This window comes from Oncorhynchus kisutch, linkage group LG22 (assembly GCF_002021735.2).
Source record: "Oncorhynchus kisutch isolate 150728-3 linkage group LG22, Okis_V2, whole genome shotgun sequence".
NCBI lineage: Eukaryota > Metazoa > Chordata > Actinopteri > Salmoniformes > Salmonidae > Oncorhynchus > Oncorhynchus kisutch.
In genome coordinates this window covers 49,676,400-49,700,707 of record NC_034195.2, presented here as the reverse complement: position 1 = coordinate 49,700,707, position 24,308 = coordinate 49,676,400, and the positions used below count along the sequence as shown (strand labels likewise).

Here is a 24,308-nt window from a genome sequence, read left to right as displayed (position 1 = left end):
GACCCCAAACTTTTGAACAGTAGTGTACACGGCTGTGACTATAACTGAAGAGAATTCTCTTGGAAGGTAATACAGTCAGCATTTGATTGTGAGGTACTCTAGGTTGGGTGAACAAAAGGACTTGAGTTTCTGTATGTTATCACAATCACACCCTGAGTGGTTAATCATGAAACATACCACCGCCCTTCCTCTTCCCGGGGAGTTCTTTATTCCCGTCTGTGCGATGTACTGAGAACCCAGCTGGCTGTATGGACGGGGACAGTATATCAGGAGAGAGCCATTATTCCACAAAACAGAGTATGTTACAGTCCCTGATGTCTCTCTGGAAGGAGATCCTCGCCCTGAGCTTGTCCACTTTATTGTCCAGAGACTGAACATTAGCAATTAATATACTAGGAAACCGTGGATGGCGTGCACGCCTCCTGAGCCGGACTACAAGTCCACTCCAAATACCTCTCTCCGCCGGTGGCGTCTTGGAGCAGCTTCTGGGATAAATTAAATTGCCCTGGGGGGGTACGAACAAAGGATCCAATTCGGGAAAGTCGTGTTCCTGGTTCGTAATGCCGCCGCTCTGATATCAAAATGTTCTTTCCGGCTGTATGTAATAACACAAAAAACATTCTGGGCTGATAATGTAAGAAATAACACCCCAAAAAACATTCTGGGCTGATAATGTAAGAAATAACACCCCAAAAAACATTCTGGGCTGATAATGTAAGAAATAACACCCCAAAAAACATTCTGGGCTGATAATGTAAGAAATAACACCCCAAAAAAACTAAATACTGCAAAGTTGCTTAGGAGCTAGAAGCAAAGCTGCCATGTCTGTCACCGCCATCTTGCCAGTAGATCATTGGCAAATAAGTCAAATTGATATTCATGTTTACCAATACTGATACCTGTTACGTTTGAGTCCTGTCTAATTCGTTCTGCAAGCGGTTCAATTGCCACTACAAACAGGAGGGGGGGGGGGGGATTTCCTTTTCCATTCTACTGGCATCGTTCACTACAGTCTGGTCCCAGATTTGTTTGTGCTTTATAGCCAACTTCTATGGTCGTTGTTATGCATATCAGGCCCGTGGGAGTTGGCTAACATAGGAGTGGTTAACCTCAAACATCTCCTTTTGATCTACAACCAACTCTGCTTTATGTTCTCCTATTGTTTAAGTCTTTTCATATCTTGTAAAGTTAAGATTAATATGATTGTTTTTCCCAGGAACTTTTCCCACGCGTATCTTTCTTAGTATTACTGTATGTCCCACCTACCGTAGTCATACTCGTTGGCACAGAAGAGTTTGGGGCTGCCTATAGGCACCACCTTACACTGACATTTCTCTGGAAAGACAGGGAAAACAATAACATGTACTGTAGATTACGCTTATACATTATATATCCGTGTGTGTGTATAGATGTGTGTGTGTGTGTGTGTATAGATAGTGTGTCTGCTTTCTTGCATGTGTGCGTGCCTACATGCGTGCCCATGCTTTTGTGTATAACCCATGACTCACCAGAGTGGTGCAGTGCAGAGAACAGCTCCTCCACCCTAAACAGTGTTGCTAGCTCACTACTGCTAGGTCCTCTGTGTATGTGGCTGTCACCTCCTGTATAGTACACGTCCAGATCTGAGCTGGAACACAACACAACACATCACATCACAACACAAAACACCACAGAGGAAACTCTGGTCAAACATAGCACTGCCTGCTAGCCATACAATCCATGAATACACCTCTACATACTTACTTTGCATTAAGATAAAGACTACTCCATTAATAACGTCATCCCCAGGTTCAATTGCTACCGCAGAGAGAGCCGTCTGGATAGAGGAGACTACACCACAGAGAGAGCCGTCTGGATAGAGGAGACTACACCACAGAGAGAGCCGTCTGGGTAGAGGAGACTACACCACAGAGAGAGCCATCTGGGTAGAGGAGACTACACCACAGAGAGAGCCGTCTGGGTAGAGGAGACTACACCACAGAGAGAGCCGTCTGGATAGAGGAGACTACACCCCAGAGAGAGCCGTCTGGGTAGAGGAGACTACACCACAGAGAGAGCCGTCTGGGTAGAGGAGACTACACCACAGAGGGAGGAGTCTACACCACAGAGGGAGGAGTCTACACCACAAAGAGAGCCGTCTGGGTAGAGGAGACTACATCACAGAGAGAGCCGTCTGGATAGAGGAGACTACACCACAGAGAGAGCCGTCTGGGTAGAGGAGACTACACCACAGAGAGAGCCGTCTGGGTAGAGGAGACTACACCACAGAGAGAGCCGTCTGGATAGAGGAGACTACACCACAGAGAGAGCCGTCTGGGTAGAGGAGACTACACCACAGAGAGAGCCGTCTGGGTAGAGGAGACTACACCACAGAGAGAGCCGTCTGGGTAGAGGAGACTACACCACAGAGAGAGCCATCTGGGTAGAGGAGACTACACCACAGAGAGAGCCATCTGGGTAGAGGAGACTACACCACAGAGAGAGCCGTCTGGATAGAGGAGACTACACCACAGAGAGAGGAGACTACACCACAGAGAGAATCGCCTGGGTAGAGACTACACCCCAGAGAGAGCCGTCTGGGTAGAGGAGACTACACCACAGAGAGAGACGTCTGGGTAGAGGAGACTACACCACAGAGAGAGACGTCTGGGTAGAGGAGACTACACCACAGAGAGAGACGTCTGGGTAGAGGAGACTACTTCATTAAGGGTCTGATTCAGGTTCAGGATAACCGTCTGATTAATTATTCATTGATGTCAATGAGAGACTTTCAGGTGAGTTACAGTATACTAAAAGTACTAGTGAATATGCATAGTCTGTGTCTCAAATGGCTCCCTGTTCACTATACATGTGAACAGGGCCAATAGAGAATATAGGGTGCTATTTGGAACGCAGCCTACTATATGAATCCATAGACACTTACCCAGACAAGCAGTCCCCGGTGTAGGGATCACAGTCCCCACCTGTACAGTCACACGGTCTGCACCCGTAACCATGGAAGCCCCAGAACCCTACAATGCATCTGTCACAGAGAGGTCCGCCCACGCCCGATCTGCAGGTGCATGCCCCGTTGCTAGGGTTACAGAGGTCCTGGCCACCTGAGATCGCGGGTCTAGACCCTACAGGGTGGCAGGCACATGCTGTTGGTATGGGGTAAGAGGAGGGACAAACAGAACAGATCAGAGAGGGAGAGATTAGCACATTCCTACCATTATATCCAACATACGGAGCTCATTTATTCATGTCTTTAATAGTGTGGCCCTCGGGATATGTTTCTTGACTTTATTCAGAAAAAAAGATACTTAATTCCATACCATACGTCCCAGACAAAACAACAGCACACGCACGCACGGGAGTATGTATTTAACCCTGAGGATACATCACACCACTGTAAAAACACACTACTACTGTAAAAACCCACTACTACTGTAAAAACACACTACTACTGTAGAAACACACTACTGTAAAAACACACTACTACTGTAGAAACACACTACTACTGTAGAAACACACTACTACTGTAGAAACACAATGCTACTGTAAAAACACACTACTGTAAAAACACACTACTACTGTAGAAACACAATACTACTGTAAAAACACACTACTACTGTAAAAACACAATACTACTGTAAAAACACAATACTACTGTAGAAACACACTACTGTAAAAACACACTACTACTGTAGAAACACACTACTACTGTAGAAACACAATGCTACTGTAAAAACACACTACTGTAAAAATACACTACTACTGTAGAAACACAATACTACTGTAAAAACACACTACTACTGTAAAAACACAATACTACTGTAAAAACACACTACTACTGTAAAAACACAATACTACTGTAGAAACACACTACTGTAAAAACACACTACTACTGTAGAAACACAATACTACTGTAAAAACACACTACTGTAAAAGCAAAAAGTTAATAATTCTCCCTCCACACTGACATTTTTACTGGTTGATGACTCTCCTGGTGAAGGATAGGTTTTTAGTGTGTGTGTGTGTGTGAATGTGTGTGTGCATGTGTGCGTTTGCGTGCCTGTGTGTACGTATGTATGTGTGTATGTCTGTATGTATGTCTGTCTGTATGTATGCATGAATGCATGTATGTATGTTTGTGTATGTGTGTGTGTGTGTACAGTCTCTGTGTGTGTATGTCTGTTTGTGCATGTATGTGTGTGTGTGTGTGTGTGTGTGTGTGTGTGTGTGTGTGTGTGTGTGTGTGTGTGTGTGTGTGTGTGTGTGTGTGTATGTATGTATGCATGAATGTGTGTATGCGTGCCTGTGTGTGAGCACACTTGTGTTTCTCTTTCTCTCAAACACAGTTTGTTTGTTCTTTAAAAGACCGAAGCGAAAGAGCATGCCTGGGGAAAAGGACAGGAATGGGAAAAATGTGCCAGGCATGGAGTATGGGAAACTCATCTATTGTTTTCAATTACTGTCACATTCCTCAAAGATGTGGTTGATCTTCTAGTCCTGCACTGAAAAGTACTCAAGTATTGTCAGTATTGTATAAGTTGGCAATAACATTGTGGTCGCAGTGGTTCTATATTATTTACCTTTTATTTAACTAGGCAAGTCAGTTAAGAACAAATTCATATTTTCAATGACGGCCTATGAACAGTGGGTTAACTGCCTTGTTCAGGGGCAGAACGACAGATTTTTACCTTGTCAGCTCAGGGATTCAATCTTGCAATCTTTCGGTTACAAGTCCTTTCAGTGGCTTGGCCCTCAACGCTCTAACCGCTAGACTACCTTCCACTAACCTTCCACTAACCTTCCACTAACCTTCCACTAACCTTCCACTACTGCATGTTTTTGTTTCAGTTTAGTGCCGTCATCACACCTGATTCAACTAATCAACTGCTCTTCAACACCTTGATGACACCCGAATCAGGTGTTTCACTGCTGAGCAGGAGTGAAGACCTGCGGTGCTGCACCTCCTCAAGAGCATTAATGACTATCACGGCTGTAGACAACCCATGTCTGACTTGTTGTTACTACATCGTTACTATGTTGTTACTACATCGTTACTACGTTACTTACGTTGTTACTATGTTACTATGTTGTTACTATGTTGTTACTACATCGTTACTACGTTGTTACTATGTTACTACGTTGTTACTATGTTGTTACTACATCGTTACTACGTTACTACGTTGTTACTATGTTACTACGTTGTTACTATGCTGTTACTACATCGTTACTACGTTACTACGTTGTTACTATGTTACTACGTCGTTACTATGTTACTACGTCGTTACTATGTTGTTACTACATCGTTACTACGTTACTACATTGTTGCTACGTTGTTACTACATTGTTAGTTTGTTGTTACTACGTTGTTACTATGTTACTACATTGTTACTACGTTGTTATTACATTGTTAGTTTGTTGTTACTACATTGTTACTATCTTGTTACCATGGTCTGAGGGGTATACTACAAAGCAGGATCAGGAAGTTGGCCAAAATAAGATGGGCATGGTCTAATTGATTCAACAACCATAAACACATATCTATGATTTGACCTCTGTTCCCTGCTATCTGGATGATTTGACCTCTGTTCCCTGCTATCTGAATGATTTGACCTCTGTTCCCTGCTATCTGAATGATTTGACCTCTGTTCCCTGCTATCTTGATGATTTGACCTCTGTTCCCTGCTATCTGGACAGGCAGAGGGTATGTTTTGTCCTCTTACGTGTGCAGGAGTCAGCGGCAGAGCTAGGTCTGCTGGGGTGTCTGTAGAACCCTCTACGGCAGCTCTGGCAGTGTCTGCCCTGTGTGTTGTGGTGGCAGACGTCACACACAGTCCCACTACGCCGTCCCGATGCCAACCACACACCACGGTCAAAGTGACAGCTATCTGCATGGCCGTGACACTTGCACTCTGTAAAAGAAAAGAGGAAGCGCCTAAGATAATCGTGCAAAACTCTTGACTTTCATGTAAATCATTATTGACGTCAATGGGAGACATGTACAACACAAGTTAAGAGCAAAGATATCTAGTCAGAATACCACCTTAAAAGCATCTCTGTTTTCCCATTGCTTCCATTCTCTCAAAGGTAAAGTAAAGATACTAGGTTTCATTGACATTTGCACCAAGGGGTCATTTCTGAATGTGAATGTTTCAACAACAACAAAAAGACAGATCCCTTTGAGAGCATTGAATAGGTAAAAGAAGATATACCTACTGAATTCTACAACTACTACTAATTCAAAAAAAGACATCTGGCTGTGTGTATCGGGTAATGTACTTGTTGTGTACGTGGTTCTGCTGGTTGACCTTCCTGGCCTTGTAAGACTCACTCTTGCATTCACGAGGTGCTCCTATGATGCCGTTGGCAGCTTGCCAGGGTTGGTCATTGTAGAGGGGAACACAGTGCTCACAGTGGTCGCCGGCAGTGTTGTGTTTACACACACATTTCCCATGGACCTGCCGCAGGGGAGAGAGCAGTGTATTATGTATGTATTACTGAATTACGGTTCCAGACAGTTACACACAGTCACACCCACATTTCCCATGGACCTGGCGCAGGGGAGAGAGAAAGCAATATTTACTGTAATAGGGAACACAGATATAGACACACAAATATTTTGCACCCCCAAAAAAAATATATATATATGTATATTGTTTGCAAATTGATATGTGACACGTATCAATGCCAAAATAACATGCAAAACAGGTAAGCCCCCCTAAATAAATATTGCCTGTATTGCATGTTATTTTGGCATTAATACGTGTCACATTTTTTTGTCACATCAGTTTGCAAACAATGTAAAAAAAAATGTTTTTATATATATATATATATATCATTGAGCTAATAAAGCTGCATACAAACAGGCAGCTGCAAAATGCAGGTGTTTCAGCCTAGCTCAGTGCTTTCTGTGATGATGGGGCAGGCCAGCAAAAAATAGGAGCATTGCACTGTGATTGGCTCAGCATTGCACCGTGATTGGTTCAGTGTTCTGTCACTCATGGGGACACTGTCACCAGCCTTGAGTATGGGTAGACATCAAGAAGCCGTTTGGCTACTGCCATAGAGCCGTTTGGCTACTGCCATAGAGCCGTTTGGCTACTGCCATAGAGCCGTTTGGCTACTGCCATAGAGTTACATTAGAAGTTCCCTTCTCAAGGTCCGATAAAATAACGTCAAACGACATTATATCTACAGTAGCTTTGATTGGACTGTCAACGTCTTACTTTCTAAAATCTGAGCTAGCAGTCATCGTCATAAATAAAGTAGACAATCTACTGGCAAATCCTTTTTAATTCTTGTCATATGAAGATAAATAATGAAGATAAATAATGAAGATAAATGATAGATAAAACGTATCGGTGCTCATCGGCCACTTGATATAAACATTACACAACAAGTTTGAAAATCGCAAATAAAACAATGAGTTGTTTGGAAGGAATCGGTGACAGTGGCTAACAGCAAGCATCGCAACTGGGAAGTCAGACTGGGAAAACAAGCATCGCAACTGGGAAGTCAGACTGGGAAAACAAGCATCGCAACTGGGAAGTCAGACTGGGAAAACAAGCATCGCAACTGGGAAGTCAGACTGGGAAAACAAGCATCGCAACTGGGAAGTCAGACTGGGAAAACAAGCATCGCAACTGGGAAGTCAGACTGGGAAAACAAGCATCGCAACTGGGAAGTCAGACTGGAAAAACAAGCATCGCAACTGGGAAGTCAGACTGGGAAAACAAGCATCGCAACTGGGAAGTCAGACTGGGAAAACAAGCATCGCAACTGGGAAGTCAGACTGGGAAAACAAGCATCGCAACTGGGAAGTCAGACTGGGAAAACAAGCATCGCAACTGGGAAGTCAGACTGGGAAAACAAGCATCGCAACTGGGAAGTCAGACTGGGAAAACAAGCATCGCAACTGGGAAGTCAGACTGGGAAGATACGCTTTGAACGGTCATCCAACTCGCAGTTGTACATCTTTTCCTTTGATGACCGCCGCGCAAAACAAGGCGAGTCCAAACAATGTCTTATCTGCTGCTGCATAAATGATAGGAAGATGGGAGATATGGTCAGCCACATCAGCTATGTTTTTTAAAGAGGCAGTAAACGAGGCTGCCAGACAAGGCTCCGCTGATAGCCAGGTGATAGCCAGGTGATAGCCAGGTGATAGCCGGCTGAATTCATGTTTTCGCTGCCAAACAAGGCTCCGCTGATAGCCAGGTGTAGAGGTGGTCAGGATTCACTCCATGGTGCCGAAAAGAAAGCTCTGCTATTGGGACAGCTTTGTGTGGACCCTAAACATTTGTGGGCACTGCTTGTCGCCGTTATAGTGCAATTAATGTATTGTTTAGTGTGGCTTTGCTGGCATGTATCTAAAAAACAACAACAATTTTGGTTGAGTTTGACCCACCAAGATTTGCATGCTAAAATCGCAAGTGCAGCAGTGTATTTTCTACTTTGCAGTAAATGAGGAATGCACAGTGAAGTGTGGAACACTCTTAGTTATCTTCCCACCACTGTTTGACTAAAGCCTCCAATGTTTACTATATGAGAAATGCTGATGTAATTCCACTGGCACTTTCTACTCTCAGTGGGAAAAATATGTTGAAGCTACTATATTTTACACTATAATTAAGGTTTCCTCATAGTCATAATCCCGTAATGGAAGGTAAATCTGTGGGTAAATATAGTCTTCAGTAAAGCCTAGAGGCTCTGCATTAAAGCACCACTACACAGATGTAGAACCCAAGGGGTGGTGGGAATGGAGAGTGCCAGAAACAATAACACATTCTCACACACACACACACACACACACACACACACACAAGCCGCTCCATACACACAAACATTCGGCAGCACAAACACACAAATACAGGACATCTCTGACTGTTTTTGTTAACAGAGTGACGTGATGATTGCAGTCTTTTGGAGAAGCGCTAATAGACACAGAGATAAGTGGTCAGTTGTGATTGGTTGTTCGTGCTGCTCTTCACCCTTACTCACCACGTGATTGATCCTCTGCCTGGGGGGGCGGTACCCATTGGCTGGCACACAGTGCTCAGCGTGCCCGTTGCAGAGGCAGCTGCCCTTGACGATGAAGTCATAGATGGCATAATGGTTCGTGGGCAGTGCCTGGATATCTGGGTCTTTAGCCTGGCAGGGGCAAGGCTGGCGCTGCAGCAGACGCACCCGCAGGTTGGTGACCATCAACTGAGTCTGGGCTGCTGGGCCATAGGGGTCCAGTGAGTACCAGGGGGACAGGGCGCGATAGATCACCTAGAGAGGGGAGAAGAGTGGGTCAGAGTTCCCGGTAACAAAATCTGGCAGATCAAATCAAACTTTGTCACGTGTGTGTAGACCTCACAGTGAAATGCCTACTTACATGCCCTTAGCCAACAGTGCAGTTCAAGAAGAGTTAAGAAAATATTGACCAAACAAACTAAAGTAAAAAATAATAAAAAGTAACACAATAAGAATAACAGCAGTGTACAAAATAAATGGAGGGGGGGGTCAATGTAAATAGTCCGGTGGCCATTTGATTAATTGTTCAGCAGTCTTATGGCTTGGGGGTAGAAACTGTTAAGGAGCCTTTTGGTCTTTAATGTGAGTCTGGAAAGAGAGTTTACAGTCTAACCAGACACCTAGGTATTTGTAGTTGTCCACATATTCTAAGTCAGTACCATCCAGAGTATTGATGCTAGTGAGGGCAGCACAGGCTGCTGTTTGTTAGCACAATGTACAAATAAGGGCCAGATGTATACAGAATGTTGTCGTCTGTGTAGAGGTTATCTGCGTAGAATCACCAGCCGCAAGAGCGACATCATTTATATATACAGAGAAAAGAGTCTGCCTGAGAATTGAACCCTGTGGCACCACCATAGAGACTGCCAGAGGTCCAGACAACAGGCCCTCCGATTTGACACACTGAACTCTATCAGAGAGGTAGTTGGTGAACCAGGCGAGGCATTTCAGAAGCCAAGGCTATTGAGTCTGCCGATAAGAATGTGGTGATTGACAGAGTCGAAAGCCTTGGCCAGGTCGATGAAGACGGCTGCACAGTACTGTCTTTTATCGATGGAGGTTATGATATTGTTTAGGACCTTGAGCGTGGCTGAGGTGCACCCATGACCACCTTGGGAACCAGATTGCATAGTGGAGAAGAAACGATGGGTTTCGAGATGGTCAGTGATCTGTTTGTTAACTTGGCTTTCAAAGATTTTAGAAAGGCAGGGCAGGATGGATATAGGTCTATTACAGTTTGGGTCTAGAGTGTCTCCCCCTTTGAAGAGGGGGATGACCACAGCAGCTTTCCAATCTTTGGGGATCTCAGACTATACGAAAGAGTGGTTGAATAAGCTAGTAATAGGGGTTGCAACAATTTCGGCAGATAATTTTAGAAAGAAAGGGTCCAGATTGTCTAGCCCAGCTGATTTGTAGGGATCCAGATTTTGCAGTTCTTTCAGAACATCAGCTGTCTGGATTTGGGTGAAGGAGAAGCAGGGGGGCTTGGGCCAGTTGCTGCAGGGGGTGCTGAGATGTTGGCCGCGGTAGTTGTAGCCAGGTGGAAAGCATGGACAGCTGTAGAAAAAAGTTTTTTGAAATTATCGGTTATTGTAGATTTATCGGTGGTGACAATGTTTCCTATCCTCAGTGCAGTGGGCAGCTGGGAGGAGGTGCTTTTATTCTCCATGGACTTTACAGTCCCAAAACGTTTTGGAATTAGTACTACAGGATGCACATTTCTGTTTGAAAAAGCTAGCCTTAGCTCTCCTAACTGACTGAGTATATTGGTTCCTGACTTCCCTGAAAAGTTCGCGGGGGCTATTCGATGCTAATGCAGAACGCCACAGGATGTTTTTGTGCTGGTCAAGGGCAGTCTGGGGTGAAGCAAGGGCTATATCTGTTCTTAGTTCTACATTTTTTGAATGGGGCATGCTTATTTAAGATGGAGAGGAAATCACTTTTAAAGAGAAACCAGGCATCCTCTACTGACGGGATGTGGTCAATATCCTTCCAGGATACTCGGGCTAGGTCGATTAGAAAGGCCTGCTTGCTGAAGTGTTTTAGGGAGCGTTTGACAGTGATGAGGAGTGGTCTTTTGACCGCAGACCCATTACACACGCAGGCAATGAGGCAATGATCTCTGAGATCCTGGTTGGAGACAGCAGAGGGGTATTTAGAGGGCAAGTTGGTCAGGATGATATCTAAGAGGGTGCCCATGGTTACGGATTTAGGGTTGTACACGGTATGTTCCTTGATAATTTGTGTGAGATTGAAAGCATCTATCTTAGATTGTAGAACTGCCGGGGTGTTAAGCATGTCCCAGTTTAGGTCACCTAACAGTACGAACTCTGAAGATAGATGGGGGGCAATCAATTAACAGCCGGGGGCTGAAAGGGGTCTATTACAATCGGCAATGGTGAGAGACTTGTTTCTGAAAAGGTGGATTTTTAAAAGTAGAAGCTCAAATTGTTTGGGCACAGACCTGGATAGTATGCTAGAACTCTGCAGGCTATCTCTGCAGTAGATTGCAACTCCACCCCCTTAAGCAGTTCTATCTTGTCGGAAAATGTTATAGTTAGGGATGGACATTTCTGGATTTTTGGAGGCATTCCTAAGCCAGGATTCAGACACGGCTAGGATATCAGTGTTGGCGGAGTGTGCTAAAGCAGTGAATAAAACAAACTTAGGGAGGAGGCTTCTAATGTTAACATGCATGAAACCTAGGCTTTTACGGTTATAGAAGTCAACAAATGAGAGCGCCTGGGGAATGGGAGTGGAGCTAGGCACTGCAGGGCCTGGATTAACCTCTACATCACCAGAGGAACAGAGGAGGAATAGGATAAGGGTACGGCTAAAGGCTATAAGAACTGGTCATCTAGTGCGTTAGGAACAGAGAGTAAAAGGAGTAGATTTCTGGGCCAGGAAGAATGGATTCAAGGCATAATGTACAGACAAGGGTATGGTAGGATGTGAATACAGTGGAGGTAAACCTAGGCATTGAGTGACGATGAGAGAGGTTGTCTCTAGAGGCACCATTTAGGCCAGGTGAGGTCACCGCATGAGTGGGGGGGGGGTGGAACAAAAGGGCTAGCTAAGGCATATTGAGCAGGGCTGGAGGCTCTACAGTGAAATAAGACAATAATCACTAACCAAAACAGCAATGGACAAGGCATATTGACGTTAGGGAGAGGCATGCGTAGCCAAGTGAGCTGGAGACATGGCGATTCAGACAGCTAGCGGGCAAGGGCTAGCAGAAGGGCCTTCGGGGGATGTCACGATGGAAGGGCCTGTTGAGACCCCCTCGGACGGTTACGTTGGCAGACCAGTCGTGATGGATCGGTGGGGCTCTATGTTGGCAGTAAAAGGGCCCAGGCCAATTGGCAAAATAGGTATTGTAGCCCAAGGAATTGGCTGATGGACCTCGTCAGCTAGCCGGGAGATAGCTCCAGGCTATCTGGTGCTTGCTTCGGGACAGAGACGTTAGCCAGGTGTAGCCACTCAGATAGCAGCTAGCTAGCTGCGATTATCCAAGGTTCAGAGCTTGCGGTAGGAATCCTGAGATGTGGTAGAGAAAAAGCAGTCCGATATGCTCTGGGTTGATATCACGCTGTGCAGACTGGCAGGAATTGACCGGGCTGAGGCTGGCTGATATCCAAGTTAACGTTGATGACCGCTAGCAGTGGCTAACTGACTATTAGCAAGTAGCTAGTTAGCTGGCTAGCTTCTAAACTGTAAAAAAAAAATAGCAGATCCGTACCACATTGGATGAGGCGGGTTGCAGGAGAGTATGTTCAGTCCGTAGATGGGAATTGAGATGAAAAATAATAATAAAAAAGATATACGAAGAAAAAGATATATACATGGGACCGGACGGGACAAGACAACAGATGTCTGACTGCTACGGATTGCAGGAAGCTTGGCCCCAGTGATGTACTGGGCCGTACGCACTACCCTCTGTAATGCCTTATGGTCAGATGCCAAGCCAGGCGGTGAAGCAACCGGTCAGGATGCTCTCGATGGTGCAGCTGTAGAACTTTGAGGATCGGGGGACCCATGCCAAATCTTTTCAGTCTCCCGAGGGGAAATAGCTTTTGTCGTGCCCTCGTCAAGACTGTCTTGGTGTGTTCGGATCGTGATAGATTGTTAGTGATGTGGACACCAAGGAACTTGAAACTCTCGACTCGCTCCACTACGGCCCTATTGATGTTAATGGGGGCCTGTTCGGAACGCCTTTTCCTGTAGTCCACAATCAGCTTCTTTGTCTTGCTCACATTACGGGAGAGGTTGTTGTCCTGGCACCACATTGCCAGTTCTCTGATCTCCTCCCTATAGGCTGTCTCATCGTTGTCGGTGATCAGGCCTACCACTGTTGCGTCATCAGCAAACTTAATGATGGTGTTGGAGTCGTGTTAGGCCATGCAGTAGTGGGTGAACAGGGAGTACAAGAGAGGGAGTAAGTACACACCTCTGAGGGGCCCCATTGTTGAGGATCAGCGTGGCAGATATTTTGTTGCCTACTCTTACCACCTGGGGGCGGCCCATAAGGAAGTCCAGGATCCAGTTGCAGAGGGAGGTGTTGAGTCCCAGGGTCTTTGGCTTAGTGATGAGCTTCGTGGGCACTATGGTTTTGAACGCTGAGCTGTAGTCAGTGAACAGCATTCTCACATAGGTGTTGCTTTTGTCCAGGTGGGAAAGGGCAGTGTGGAGTGCGATTAAGATTGTGTCATCTGTGGATCTGTTGGAGCAGTAGGCAAATTGGAGTGGGTCTAGGGTATCTGGGAGGATGCTGTTGATGTGAGCCATGACCAGCCTTTCAAAGTACTTCATGGCTACCGACATAAGTGCTACAGGGAGGTAATCATTTAGGCAGGTTACCTTCGCTTCCTTGGGCACAGGGACTATGGTGGTCTGCTTGACACATGTTGGTATTACAGACTCAGTCAGGGAGAGGTTGAAAATGTCAGTGAAGACACTTGCCAGCTGATTTGCGCATGCTTTGAGTACATGTCCTGGTAATCCATCTGGTCCCGCAGCTTTGTGAATTTTGACCTGTTTAAAGGTCTTGCTCACATCGGCTACCGGGAGCGTTATCACACAGTCATCCAGAACAGCTGGTGCTCTCATGCATGCTTCAGTGTTGCTTGCCTCGAAGCAAGCATAAAAGGCATTTAGCTTGTCTAGTAGGCTCGTGTCACTGGGCAGCTCGCGTCTGGGTTTCCCTTTGTAGTCCGTAATAGTTTTCAAGCAATGCCACATCCAACAAGCGTCAGACCCGGTGCAGTCTTAATCCTGTATTGACGCTTTGCTTGTTTGATTGTTCGTCTCCATGGCTCCTGTTTGGGGTATGTACGTACAGTCACTGTGGGGACGACGTCATCAATGCATTTATTGATGAAGCCGATGACTGAGGTGGTATACTCCTCAACGCCATTGGATGAATCTCAGAACATTTTCCAGTCTGTGCTAGCAAAACAGTCCTGTAGCGTAGCATCCACTTCATCTGACCACTTCCGTATTGAGCGAGTCACTGGTACTTCCTGCTTTAATTGCTTGTAAGCAGGAATCAGGAGGATAGAGTTATGGTCAGATTTGCCAAATGGAGGGCGAGGGAGGGCTTTGTATGCATCTCTGTGTGTGGAGTGAATGTGGTCTATAGTTTTCTTCCCTCTGGTTGCACATGTGACATGCTGGTAAAAATGTGGTAAAACTGATTTAAGTTTGCCTGCATTAAAGTCCCCGGCCACTAGGAGCGCTGCTTCTGGGTTAGGATTTTCTTGTTTGCTTATGGCCTTATATATTTGGTTGAGTGCGGTCCTAGTGCCAGCATCATTCCTAGTGGCATATCAAGAAGCTGATTAAACACCATGATCATTACAGAGGTGCACCTTGTGCTGGGGACAATAAAAGGACACCCTAAAATGTGCAGTTTTGTCACACAACACAATGCCACAGATGTCTCAAATTTTGAGGGAGCGTACAACTGGCATGCTGACTGCAGGAATGTCCACCAGAGCTGTGGCCAGATAATTTCATGTTCATTTCTCAACCGTAAGCGTGTAACCACGCCAACACTGGACCTCCACATCCGGATTCTTCACCTGCGGGATCGTCTGAGACCAGCCACCCGGATGGCTGGACCTGGCCCCACTGCGGGCCTTTGCCGCTGACCAGCCATGTGAAATCCATAGATTAGGTACTAATTCATTTATTGTACTTTACCTATTTTCCTTATATGAACTGCAACTCAGTAAAATCGTTGAAATTGTAGCATTTTGCATTTATATATTTTTGTTCAGTATATATCTCATTATAAAATAATTAGAGGGGGGCAAAACCTGACACAGTCCAACACACAGCATGACCTGACACAGTCCAACACACAGCATGACCTGACACAGTCCAACACACCACATAACCTGACACAGTCCAACACACAGCATAACCTGACACAGTCCAACACACAGCATGACCTGACACAGCCCAACACACAGCATAACCTGACACAGTCCAACACACAGCATGACCTGACACAGTCCAACACACAGCATGACCTGACACAGTCCAACACACAGCATGACCTGACACAGTCCAACACACAGCATGACCTGACACAGTCCAACACACAGCATGACCTGACACAGTCCAACACACAGCATGACCTGACACAGTCCAACACACAGCATGACCTGACACAGCGCAACACACAGCATGACCTGACACAGTCCAACACACAGCATGACCTGACACAGTCCAACACACAGCATAACCTGACACAGTCCAACACACAGCATGACCTGACACAGTCCAACACACAGCATAACCTGACACAGTCCAACACACAGCATGACCTGACACAGTCCAACACACAGCATGACCTGACACAGCCCAACACACAGCATGACCTGACACAGCCCAACACACAGCATGACCTGACACAGCCCAACACACAGCATGACCTGACACAGCCCAACACACAGCATGACCTGACACAGCCCAACACACAGCATGACCTGACACAGAATAACCTGACACAGCCCAACACACAGCATGACCTGACACAGTCCAACACACAGCATGACCTGACACAGCCCAACACACAGCATGACCTGACACAGCCCAACACACAGCATGACCTGACACAGCCCAACACACAGCATGACCTGACACAGCCCAACACACAGCATGACCTGACACAGAATAACCTGACACAGCCCAACACACAGCATGACCTGACACAGCATGACCTGACACAGCATGACCTGACACAGCCCACAACACAGCATGACCTGACACAGTCCAACACACAGCATAACCTGACACAGTCCAACACACAGCATGACCTGACACAGCCCAACACACAGCATGACCTGACACAGCCCAACACACAGCATGACCTGACACAGCCCAACACAGCATGACCTGACACAGCCCAAAACACAGATCATAGTAAATCCCAGGTCATAGTGTCTATAATACTGTAAGGGGTTATTCTACGTAGACGATCATAGTAAATCCCAGGACATAGTGTCTATAATACTGTAAGGGGTTATTCTACGTAGACGATCATAGTAAATCCCAGGACATAGTGTCTATAATACTGTAAGGGGTTATTCTACATAGACGATCATAGTAAATCCCAGGTCATAGTGTCTATAATACTGTAAGGGGTTATTCTACATAGACGATCATAGTAAATCCCAGGACATAGTGTCTATAATACTGTAATAAGCTCACATAGTTGCTGTCACAAACTCCAAACAGTTGTCGCTGACTAGTTGGATATTCATTTTCACACTGAGCAAACCATTTCTGTACTTACGGCGTTCTCATAAAAACATTTGTTATTAGGTTTTTTCTTGACAGACCTTATTCAATTATTGACATGTGTTAATAAAACTCCTCAATACACAACTGTTTATGTCAAATAGTGTTGTGTTCTACTTGTAAATAAAATGGTAACACACTTCATTGTGAGGCAAAATATAACAGCTGGACATGCAGAGACATTGAAGTAGTGAACATTAAAAAGCAGATTCTTTTGCTGCGAGTCCCTAGGACTGATGAGGAATGAACATCACGATGCTCATGAATAAACCAACAAGGCCTGTTGCTCTCTGGCTCAAACTTTCCTCTGTCCGTTGATACGGCACGTCTAAAAAAAAAAAGACCTCGGGGCGCCTCATCAGAGGAATAAGGTGAACATTGATATTCTATTGATGCATGGATGTCGTCATGGGCTTTGTGCAGCTGAGAAATGCGATCTGAAAAGCTTCCGTTTAGATCTGTTTACTTTGAACACACAGCTTAGTCTGTTTGCTCAACGCTTGTCCCACACACACCCACACACCCACACACACACACACAAGCAATGATGTATTTGAGCACCACAGCAAACAATTAGATGGTACAGATGTTATGAATTACCACTGTGAACCATTGAGATTGTTTAACAGGTTGTTTCGCACGGGACACTTTGAAATCTGTCACAGCTCTGTTCTATTCAACCCCCTGTGTCCTGTCCTCCATCTTCCCTGCAACCACAACGTCCAGCTGGATGTTGCCTTCACCTGTGTCCTGTCCTCCATCTTCCCTGCAACCACAACGTCCAGCTGGATGTTGCCTTCACCTGTGTCCTGTCCTCCATCTTCCCTGCAACCACAACGTCCAGCTGGATGTTGCCTTCACCTGTGTCCTGTCCTCCATCTTCCCTGCAACCACAACGTCCAGCTGGATGTTGCCTTCCCCTGTGTCCTGTCCTCCATCTTCCCTGCAACCACAACGTCCAGCTGGATGTTGCCTTCCCCTGTGTCCTGTCCTCCATCTTCCCTGCAACCACAACGTCCAGCTGGATGTTGCCTTCACCTGTGTCCTGTCCTCCATCTTCCCTGCAACCACAACGTCCAGCTGGATGTTGCCTTCCCCTGTGTCCTGTCCTCCATCTTCCCTGCAACCACAACGTCCAGCTGGATGTTGCCTTCACCTGTGTCCTGTCCTCCATCTTCCCTGCAACCACAACGTCCAGCTGGATGTTGCCTTCACCTGTGTCCTGTCCTCCATCTTCCCTGCAACCACAACGTCCAGCTGGATGTTGCCTTCCCCTGTGTCCTGTCCTCCATCTTCCCTGCAACCACAACGTCCAGCTGGATGTTGCCTTCCCCTGTGTCCTGTCCTCCATCTTCCCTGCAACCACAACGTCCAGCTGGATGTTGCCTTCCCCTGTGTCCTGTCCTCCATCTTCCCTGCAACCACAACGTCCAGCTGGATGTTGCCTTCCCCTGTGTCCTGTCCTCCATCTTCCCTGCAACCACAACGTCCAGCTGGATGTTGCCTTCCCCTGTGTCCTGTCCTCCATCTTCCCTGCAACCACAACGTCCAGCTGGATGTTGCCTTCCCCTGTGTCCTGTCCTCCATCTTCCCTGCAACCACAACGTCCAGCTGGATGTTGCCTTCCCCTGTGTCCTGTCCTCCATCTTCCCTGCAACCACAACGTCCAGCTGGATGTTGCCTTCCCCTGTGTCCTGTCCTCCATCTTCCCTGCAACCACAACGTCCAGCTGGATGTTGCCTTCACCTGTGTCCTGTCCTCCCATCTTCCCTGCAACCACAACGTCCAGCTGGATGTTGCCTTCCCCTGTGTCCTGTCCTCCCATCTTCCCTGCAACCACAACGTCCAGCTGGATGTTGCCTTCCCCTGTGTCCTGTCCTCCATCTTCCCTGCAACCACAACGTCCAGCTGGATGTTGCCTTCCCCTGTGTCCTGTCCTCCATCTTCCCTGCAACCACAACGTCCAGCTGGAAGTTGCCTTCCCCTGTGTCCTGTCCTCCATCTTCCCTGCAACCACAACGTCCAGCTGGATGTTGCCTTCACCTGTGTCCTGTCCTCCATCTTCCCTGCAACCACAACGTCCAGCTGGATGTTGCCTTCACCTGTGTCCTGTCCTCCATCTTCCCTGCAACCACAACGTCCAGCTGGATGTTGCCTTCACCTGTGTCCTGTCCTCCATCTTCCCTGCAACCACAACGTCCAGCTGGATGTTGCCTTCACCTGTGTCCTGTCCTCCCATCTTCCCTGCAACCACAACGTCCAGCTGGATGTTGCCTTCCCCTGTGTCCTGTCCTCCATCTTCCCTGCAACCACAACGTCCAGCTGGATGTTGCCTTCACCTGTGTCCTGTCCTCCCATCTTCCCTGCAACCACAACGTCCAGCTGGATGTTGCCTTCCCCTGTGTCCTGTCCTCCATCTTCCCTGCAACCACAATGTCCAGCTGGATGTTGCCTTCCCCTGTGTCCTGTCCTCCATCTTCCCTGCAACCACAACGTCCAGCTGGATGTTGCCTTCCCCTGTGTCCTGTCCTCCATCTTCCCTGCAACCACAACGTCCAGCTGGATGTTGCCTTCACCTGTGTCCTGTCCTCCATCTTCCCTGCAACCACAACGTCCAGCTGCATGTTGCCTTCACCTGTGTCCTGTCCTCCATCTTCCCTGCAACCACAACGTCCAGCTGGATGTTGCCTTCCCCTGTGTCCTGTCCTCCATCTTCCCTGCAACCACAACGTCCAGCTGGATGTTGCCTTCACCTGTGTCCTGTCCTCCATCTTCCCTGCAACCACAATGTCCAGCTGGATGTTGCCTTCACCTGTGTCCTGTCCTCCATCTTCCCTGCAACCACAACGTCCAGCTGGATGTTGCCTTCACCTGTGTCCTGTCCTCCATCTTCCCTGCAACCACAACGTCCAGCTGGATGTTGCCTTCCCCTGTGTCCTGTCCTCCATCTTCCCTGCAACCACAACGTCCAGCTGGATGTTGCCTTCACCTGTGTCCTGTCCTCCATCTTCCCTGCAACCACAATGTCCAGCTGGATGTTGCCTTCCCCTGTGTCCTGTCCTCCATCTTCCCTGCAACCACAATGTCCAGCTGGATGTTGCCTTCCCCTGTGTCCTGTCCTCTATCTTCCCTGCAACCACAACATCCAGCTGGATGTTGCCTTCCCCTGTGTCCTGTCCTCCATCTTCCCTGCAACCACAACGTCCAGCTGGATGTTGCCTTCCCCTGTGTCCTGTCCTCCATCTTCCCTGCAACCACAACATCCAGCTGGATGTTGCCTTCCCCTGTGTCCTGTCCTCCATCTTCCCTGCAACCACAACGTCCAGCTGGATGTTGCCTTCCCCTGTGTCCTGTCCTCCCATCTTCCCTGCAACCACAACGTCCAGCTGGATGTTGCCTTCACCTGTGTCCTGTCCTCCATCTTCCCTGCAACCACAACGTCCAGCTGGATGTTGCCTTCACCTGTGTCCTGTCCTCCATCTTCCCTGCAACCACAACGTCCAGCTGGATGTTGCCTTCACCTGTGTCCAAAGACTGTGTGTCTGGGCTCTCAACAATCTTAGTAGCCACAAGGAACTTAAGCTAAGCTTGAAAACAGGCGTTAGACAGTCAGAAGTGGTATAAGTCTCTGCCTTTATGTGTCAGCAGGCATGAAGAGGATAGGTAAGTGCAATCAGAGACACCCCACAATACACAACTCTAACCTCTCCTCGGGTACATGGGAACGCTCCTGAGTATTTGGAGGTGCAGGCCGCCCCGCTCTCTCCTTTCTCCTTCACACGAGCCTCCTCTGCCAGGCCGAAGGTGTCCTCACAGTCCCTCGCAAAGTACCTGGGTAGAAAATAATTACATCCATCAATAAGATGTGTATTTGACCGCAGAGGGTAATTACATCCATCAATAAGATGTGTATTTGACCGCAGAGGGTAATTACATCCATCAATAAGATGTGTATTTGACCGCAGAGGGTAATTACATCCATCAATAAGATGTGTATTTGACCGCAGAGGGTAATTACATCCATCAATAAGATGCGTTTTTGACCGCAGAGGGTAATTACATCCATCAATAAGATGTGTATTTGACCGCAGAGGGTAATTACATCCATCAATAAGATGTGTATTTGACCGCAGAGGGTAAATACATCCATCAATAAGATGTGTATTTGACCGCAGAGGGTAAATACATCCATCAAATAAGATGTGTATTTGACCGCAGAGGGTAATTACATCCATCAATAAGATGTGTATTTGACCGCAGAGGGTCATTACATCCATCAATAAGATGTGTATTTGACCGCAGAGGGTAAATACATCAATTAAAACAGTCATTTCCAAAGTGGTCCTCGATGGTACCTGAGGGTCTTCCAGGTCCTCCCGTGGTCCTGAGAACGCTCCAGCAACATGGCGGCGGGCCGAGGGGAGCGGAACACCAGGATCAGATGTGTCAAGTAGAACTCTGTCTCCAGGTTTAGTTGGAGGGTTTCTGTCTCCGCCCCCTCGGCAGACTGCCACCAGGTATCTGGGTATCGGAATGAGGAATCGGTCATGGCAGAGGCCAGGTGAGCCTGGTGGGGGAGAGCTGCGTTGCACTTGCTGCATTTGGGTGCTGCTGGACAGGAAGTGTCTCTGTGGAAGGAAGAGGTAGAGCTAAACATCTGCTGGTAGGAGCAGTAGGGCTCAGTTGAGTTGACTCCACACACTGACTGGGTGAGTAGTCCTCGGCCCAAGGCGAGGTTCCCCATGGGAGGGTTACAGGCCCGGCCAGCACAGCGGCTCTGGGTCTCTGAGACTGGACCTGAAGAGCTGGAAGGACCTGGGGGGGATAGAGAGAGAGAGAGAATATATTTTCGGGGGATAAATGTATTTGTATCTAACACAAAATTCACTGTTCCAATTTAAATTAATCTTCACAGATTACGATACCAGTCTGATTAGCCAAAACAATATCCAATATTAAATTGACATTTTAAAATGATCTATTGGACAGACATTAAAGCGTTGTTTTAGATGGGAGAGATGCACGATAGCCAACAAACATGTCAAAGCAACATACTCTACGCGATAATCAAATCATCCTCAATGCCTGCATCCGTACTTGGACAGACTCGCGCTAAAGTTTGCGAGTACCAACTCAATCCAAGCCCGCACAAGGATGAGAAAAAATTAACTTTACTATTCCTTTACTTACCAGCCAAAAGAAACGGAGACACACAAAGAGCAATCACGACAAGTAAAGTCCACCGTCTCATCTTGAACATCCCTGAAGACTGTTCTAGAACATACTGAGACAGTCAGGTAGCCTAGCTGCTTCTTGTATGAACAGTTGAGAGAGAACAGCGATGAAGGTCTGTTTTTATAGTGACAACAAGTGAAGGCACGTTTCCTCAAAACGATTGACTTTAGCCAAGTGAGCTGTCTCCGAAGCGGCACGACGCCTCCAGCATTAACAAACCGACGCGGTAATTAGGCCTATTGAAGAATAAAACACTCACCGTCGATTGGATGTCGATCATAAACGATGTCTGCTACCTATGGAATATCATTCAGTTATAACGAAGTCATCACTGTGCATTAATCTAGGTTACAGGTACGCGTCACCATCTTCAGGCTTGTTAAAGTGTCCAATATCGTTTGTAAAAGGTTGAGCATTCCTGAGTACTTAAATACATCATCAATGTTTGAAAAATAAAATATACATATGGAAAGGTTGAAAGCCTAGGCATTTAATAGTCTTTCCCAACAACTGTATGGTTATTTCCCAAATGCTAACCTTATCCCCTCCCTCAGCCCTCTAAATATAGTTCAATCTCAAATGGCACCCTATTCTCTCTACACCTGCATTGCTTGCTGTTTGGGGTTTTAGGCTGGGTTTCTGTACAGCACTTTGAGATATCAGCTGATGTACGAAGGGCTATATAAATAAATTTGATTTGATTTGATTTGTATAGCGCACTATAGGGAATAGGGTGCCATTTGGGAATTACCCTACTTAGACCCCTTGACTTGTTCCACATTTTGTTACGTTACAACCTTATTCTAAAATTGATTAAATGATCCTTTTCCTTCATCAATCTAAACACAATACCCCATAACGACACACATTTATAAAAAATAAAATATGACATAGGGTATTGGGGCAGGGTAGCCTAGTGGTTAGAGCGTTGGACTAGTAACCGGAAGGTTGTCAGTTCAAACCCCCGAGCTGACAAGGTACAAATCTGTCGTTCTGCCCCTGAACAGGCAGTTAACCCACTGTTCCCAGGCCGTCATTGAAAATAAGAATGTGTTCTTAACTGACTTGCCTGGTTAAATAAAGGTAAAATAAAATAAAAAATAAATATGCATTAGTATTCAGACCCTTCAATCAGTACTTTGTTGAAGCATCTTTGGTAGCAATTACAGTCTTGAGTTTTTTTGGGTATGACGCTACGAGCTTGGCACACCTGTATTTGGGGAGTTTCTCCCAATATTCTCAGCAGATCCTCTCAAGCTCTGTCAGGTTGGATGGGGAGCGTCGCTGCACAGCTATTTTCAGGTCTCTTCAGAGATGTTCGATCGGGTTCAAGTCCGGGGCTCTGGCTGAGCCACTCAAGGACATTCAGAGACTTGTCCCGAAGCCACTCCTGCGCTGTCTTGGCTGTGAGCTTAGGGTCGTTGTCCTGTTGGAAGGTGAACCTTCGCCCCAGTCTGAGGTCCTGAGGTTTCATCAAGGATCTCTCTGTACTTTGCTCCGTTCATCTTTGCCTCAATCCTGACTAGTCTCCCAGTCCCTGTCGCTGAAAAACATCCCCAAAGCATGATGCTGCCACCACCATGCTTCACCATAGGGATGGTGCCAGGTTTCCTCCAGACGTGACGCTTGGCATTCAGGCCAAAGAGTTCAATCTTGGTTTCATCAGACCAGAGAATCTTGTTCATCATGTTCTGAGAGTCTTTGGGTGCCTTTTGGCAATCTCCAAGCGGGCTGTCATGTGCCTTTTACTAAGTAGTGGCTTCCGTCTGTCCACTTTACCATAAAGGCCTGATTGGTGGTTGTACTTCTGATAGTTTATCCCATCTCCACAGAGGAACTCTAGAGCTCTGTCAGAGTGACCAGCGGTCACCTCCTTGACCAAGGCCCATTTCCCCCGATTGCTCAGTTTGGCCGGGAGGCCAGCTCTAGGAAGAGTCTTGGTGGTTCCAAACTTCTTCAATTTAAGAATGACGGAGGCCACTGTGTTCTTGGGGACCTTCAATGCTGCAGACATTTTTTGGTACCCTTCCCCAGATCTGTGCCTCGACACAATCCTGTCTCAGATCTCTATGGACAATTCCTTTGACCTCATGGCTTGGTTTTTCCTCTGACATGCACTGTCAACTGTGTGACCTTATATAGACAGGTGTGTGCCTTTACAAAGCATGTCCAATCAATTGAATTTACCACAGGTGGACTCCAATCAAGTTGTTGAAATATCTCAAGGACGATCAATGGAAACAGGATGCAGCTGAGCT

General features: G+C 46.7%; 1 protein-coding gene across 1 annotated transcript in view; it reads right to left on the bottom strand.

Moving 5' to 3' along the window:
* Positions 1-22,309, bottom strand: part of LOC109867049 (netrin-4-like) — a 30,570-nt gene extending 8,261 nt beyond the window's left edge. Inside the window, exons 1-8 of the mRNA XM_020455958.2 lie at positions 21,171-22,309; positions 20,520-20,646; positions 8,992-9,264; positions 6,323-6,449; positions 5,715-5,903; positions 2,924-3,140; positions 1,509-1,627; positions 1,267-1,335 (exon numbers count right to left, since the gene is read on the bottom strand). Of these exons, the coding sequence (XP_020311547.2) occupies positions 1,267-1,335; positions 1,509-1,627; positions 2,924-3,140; positions 5,715-5,903; positions 6,323-6,449; positions 8,992-9,264; positions 20,520-20,646; positions 21,171-21,559 (1,510 nt within the window). The 5' untranslated portion in view covers positions 21,560-22,309. The remainder of the gene's footprint in view (positions 1-1,266; positions 1,336-1,508; positions 1,628-2,923; positions 3,141-5,714; positions 5,904-6,322; positions 6,450-8,991; positions 9,265-20,519; positions 20,647-21,170) is intronic.
* Between the last annotated feature and the right edge of the window lie 1,999 nt (positions 22,310-24,308).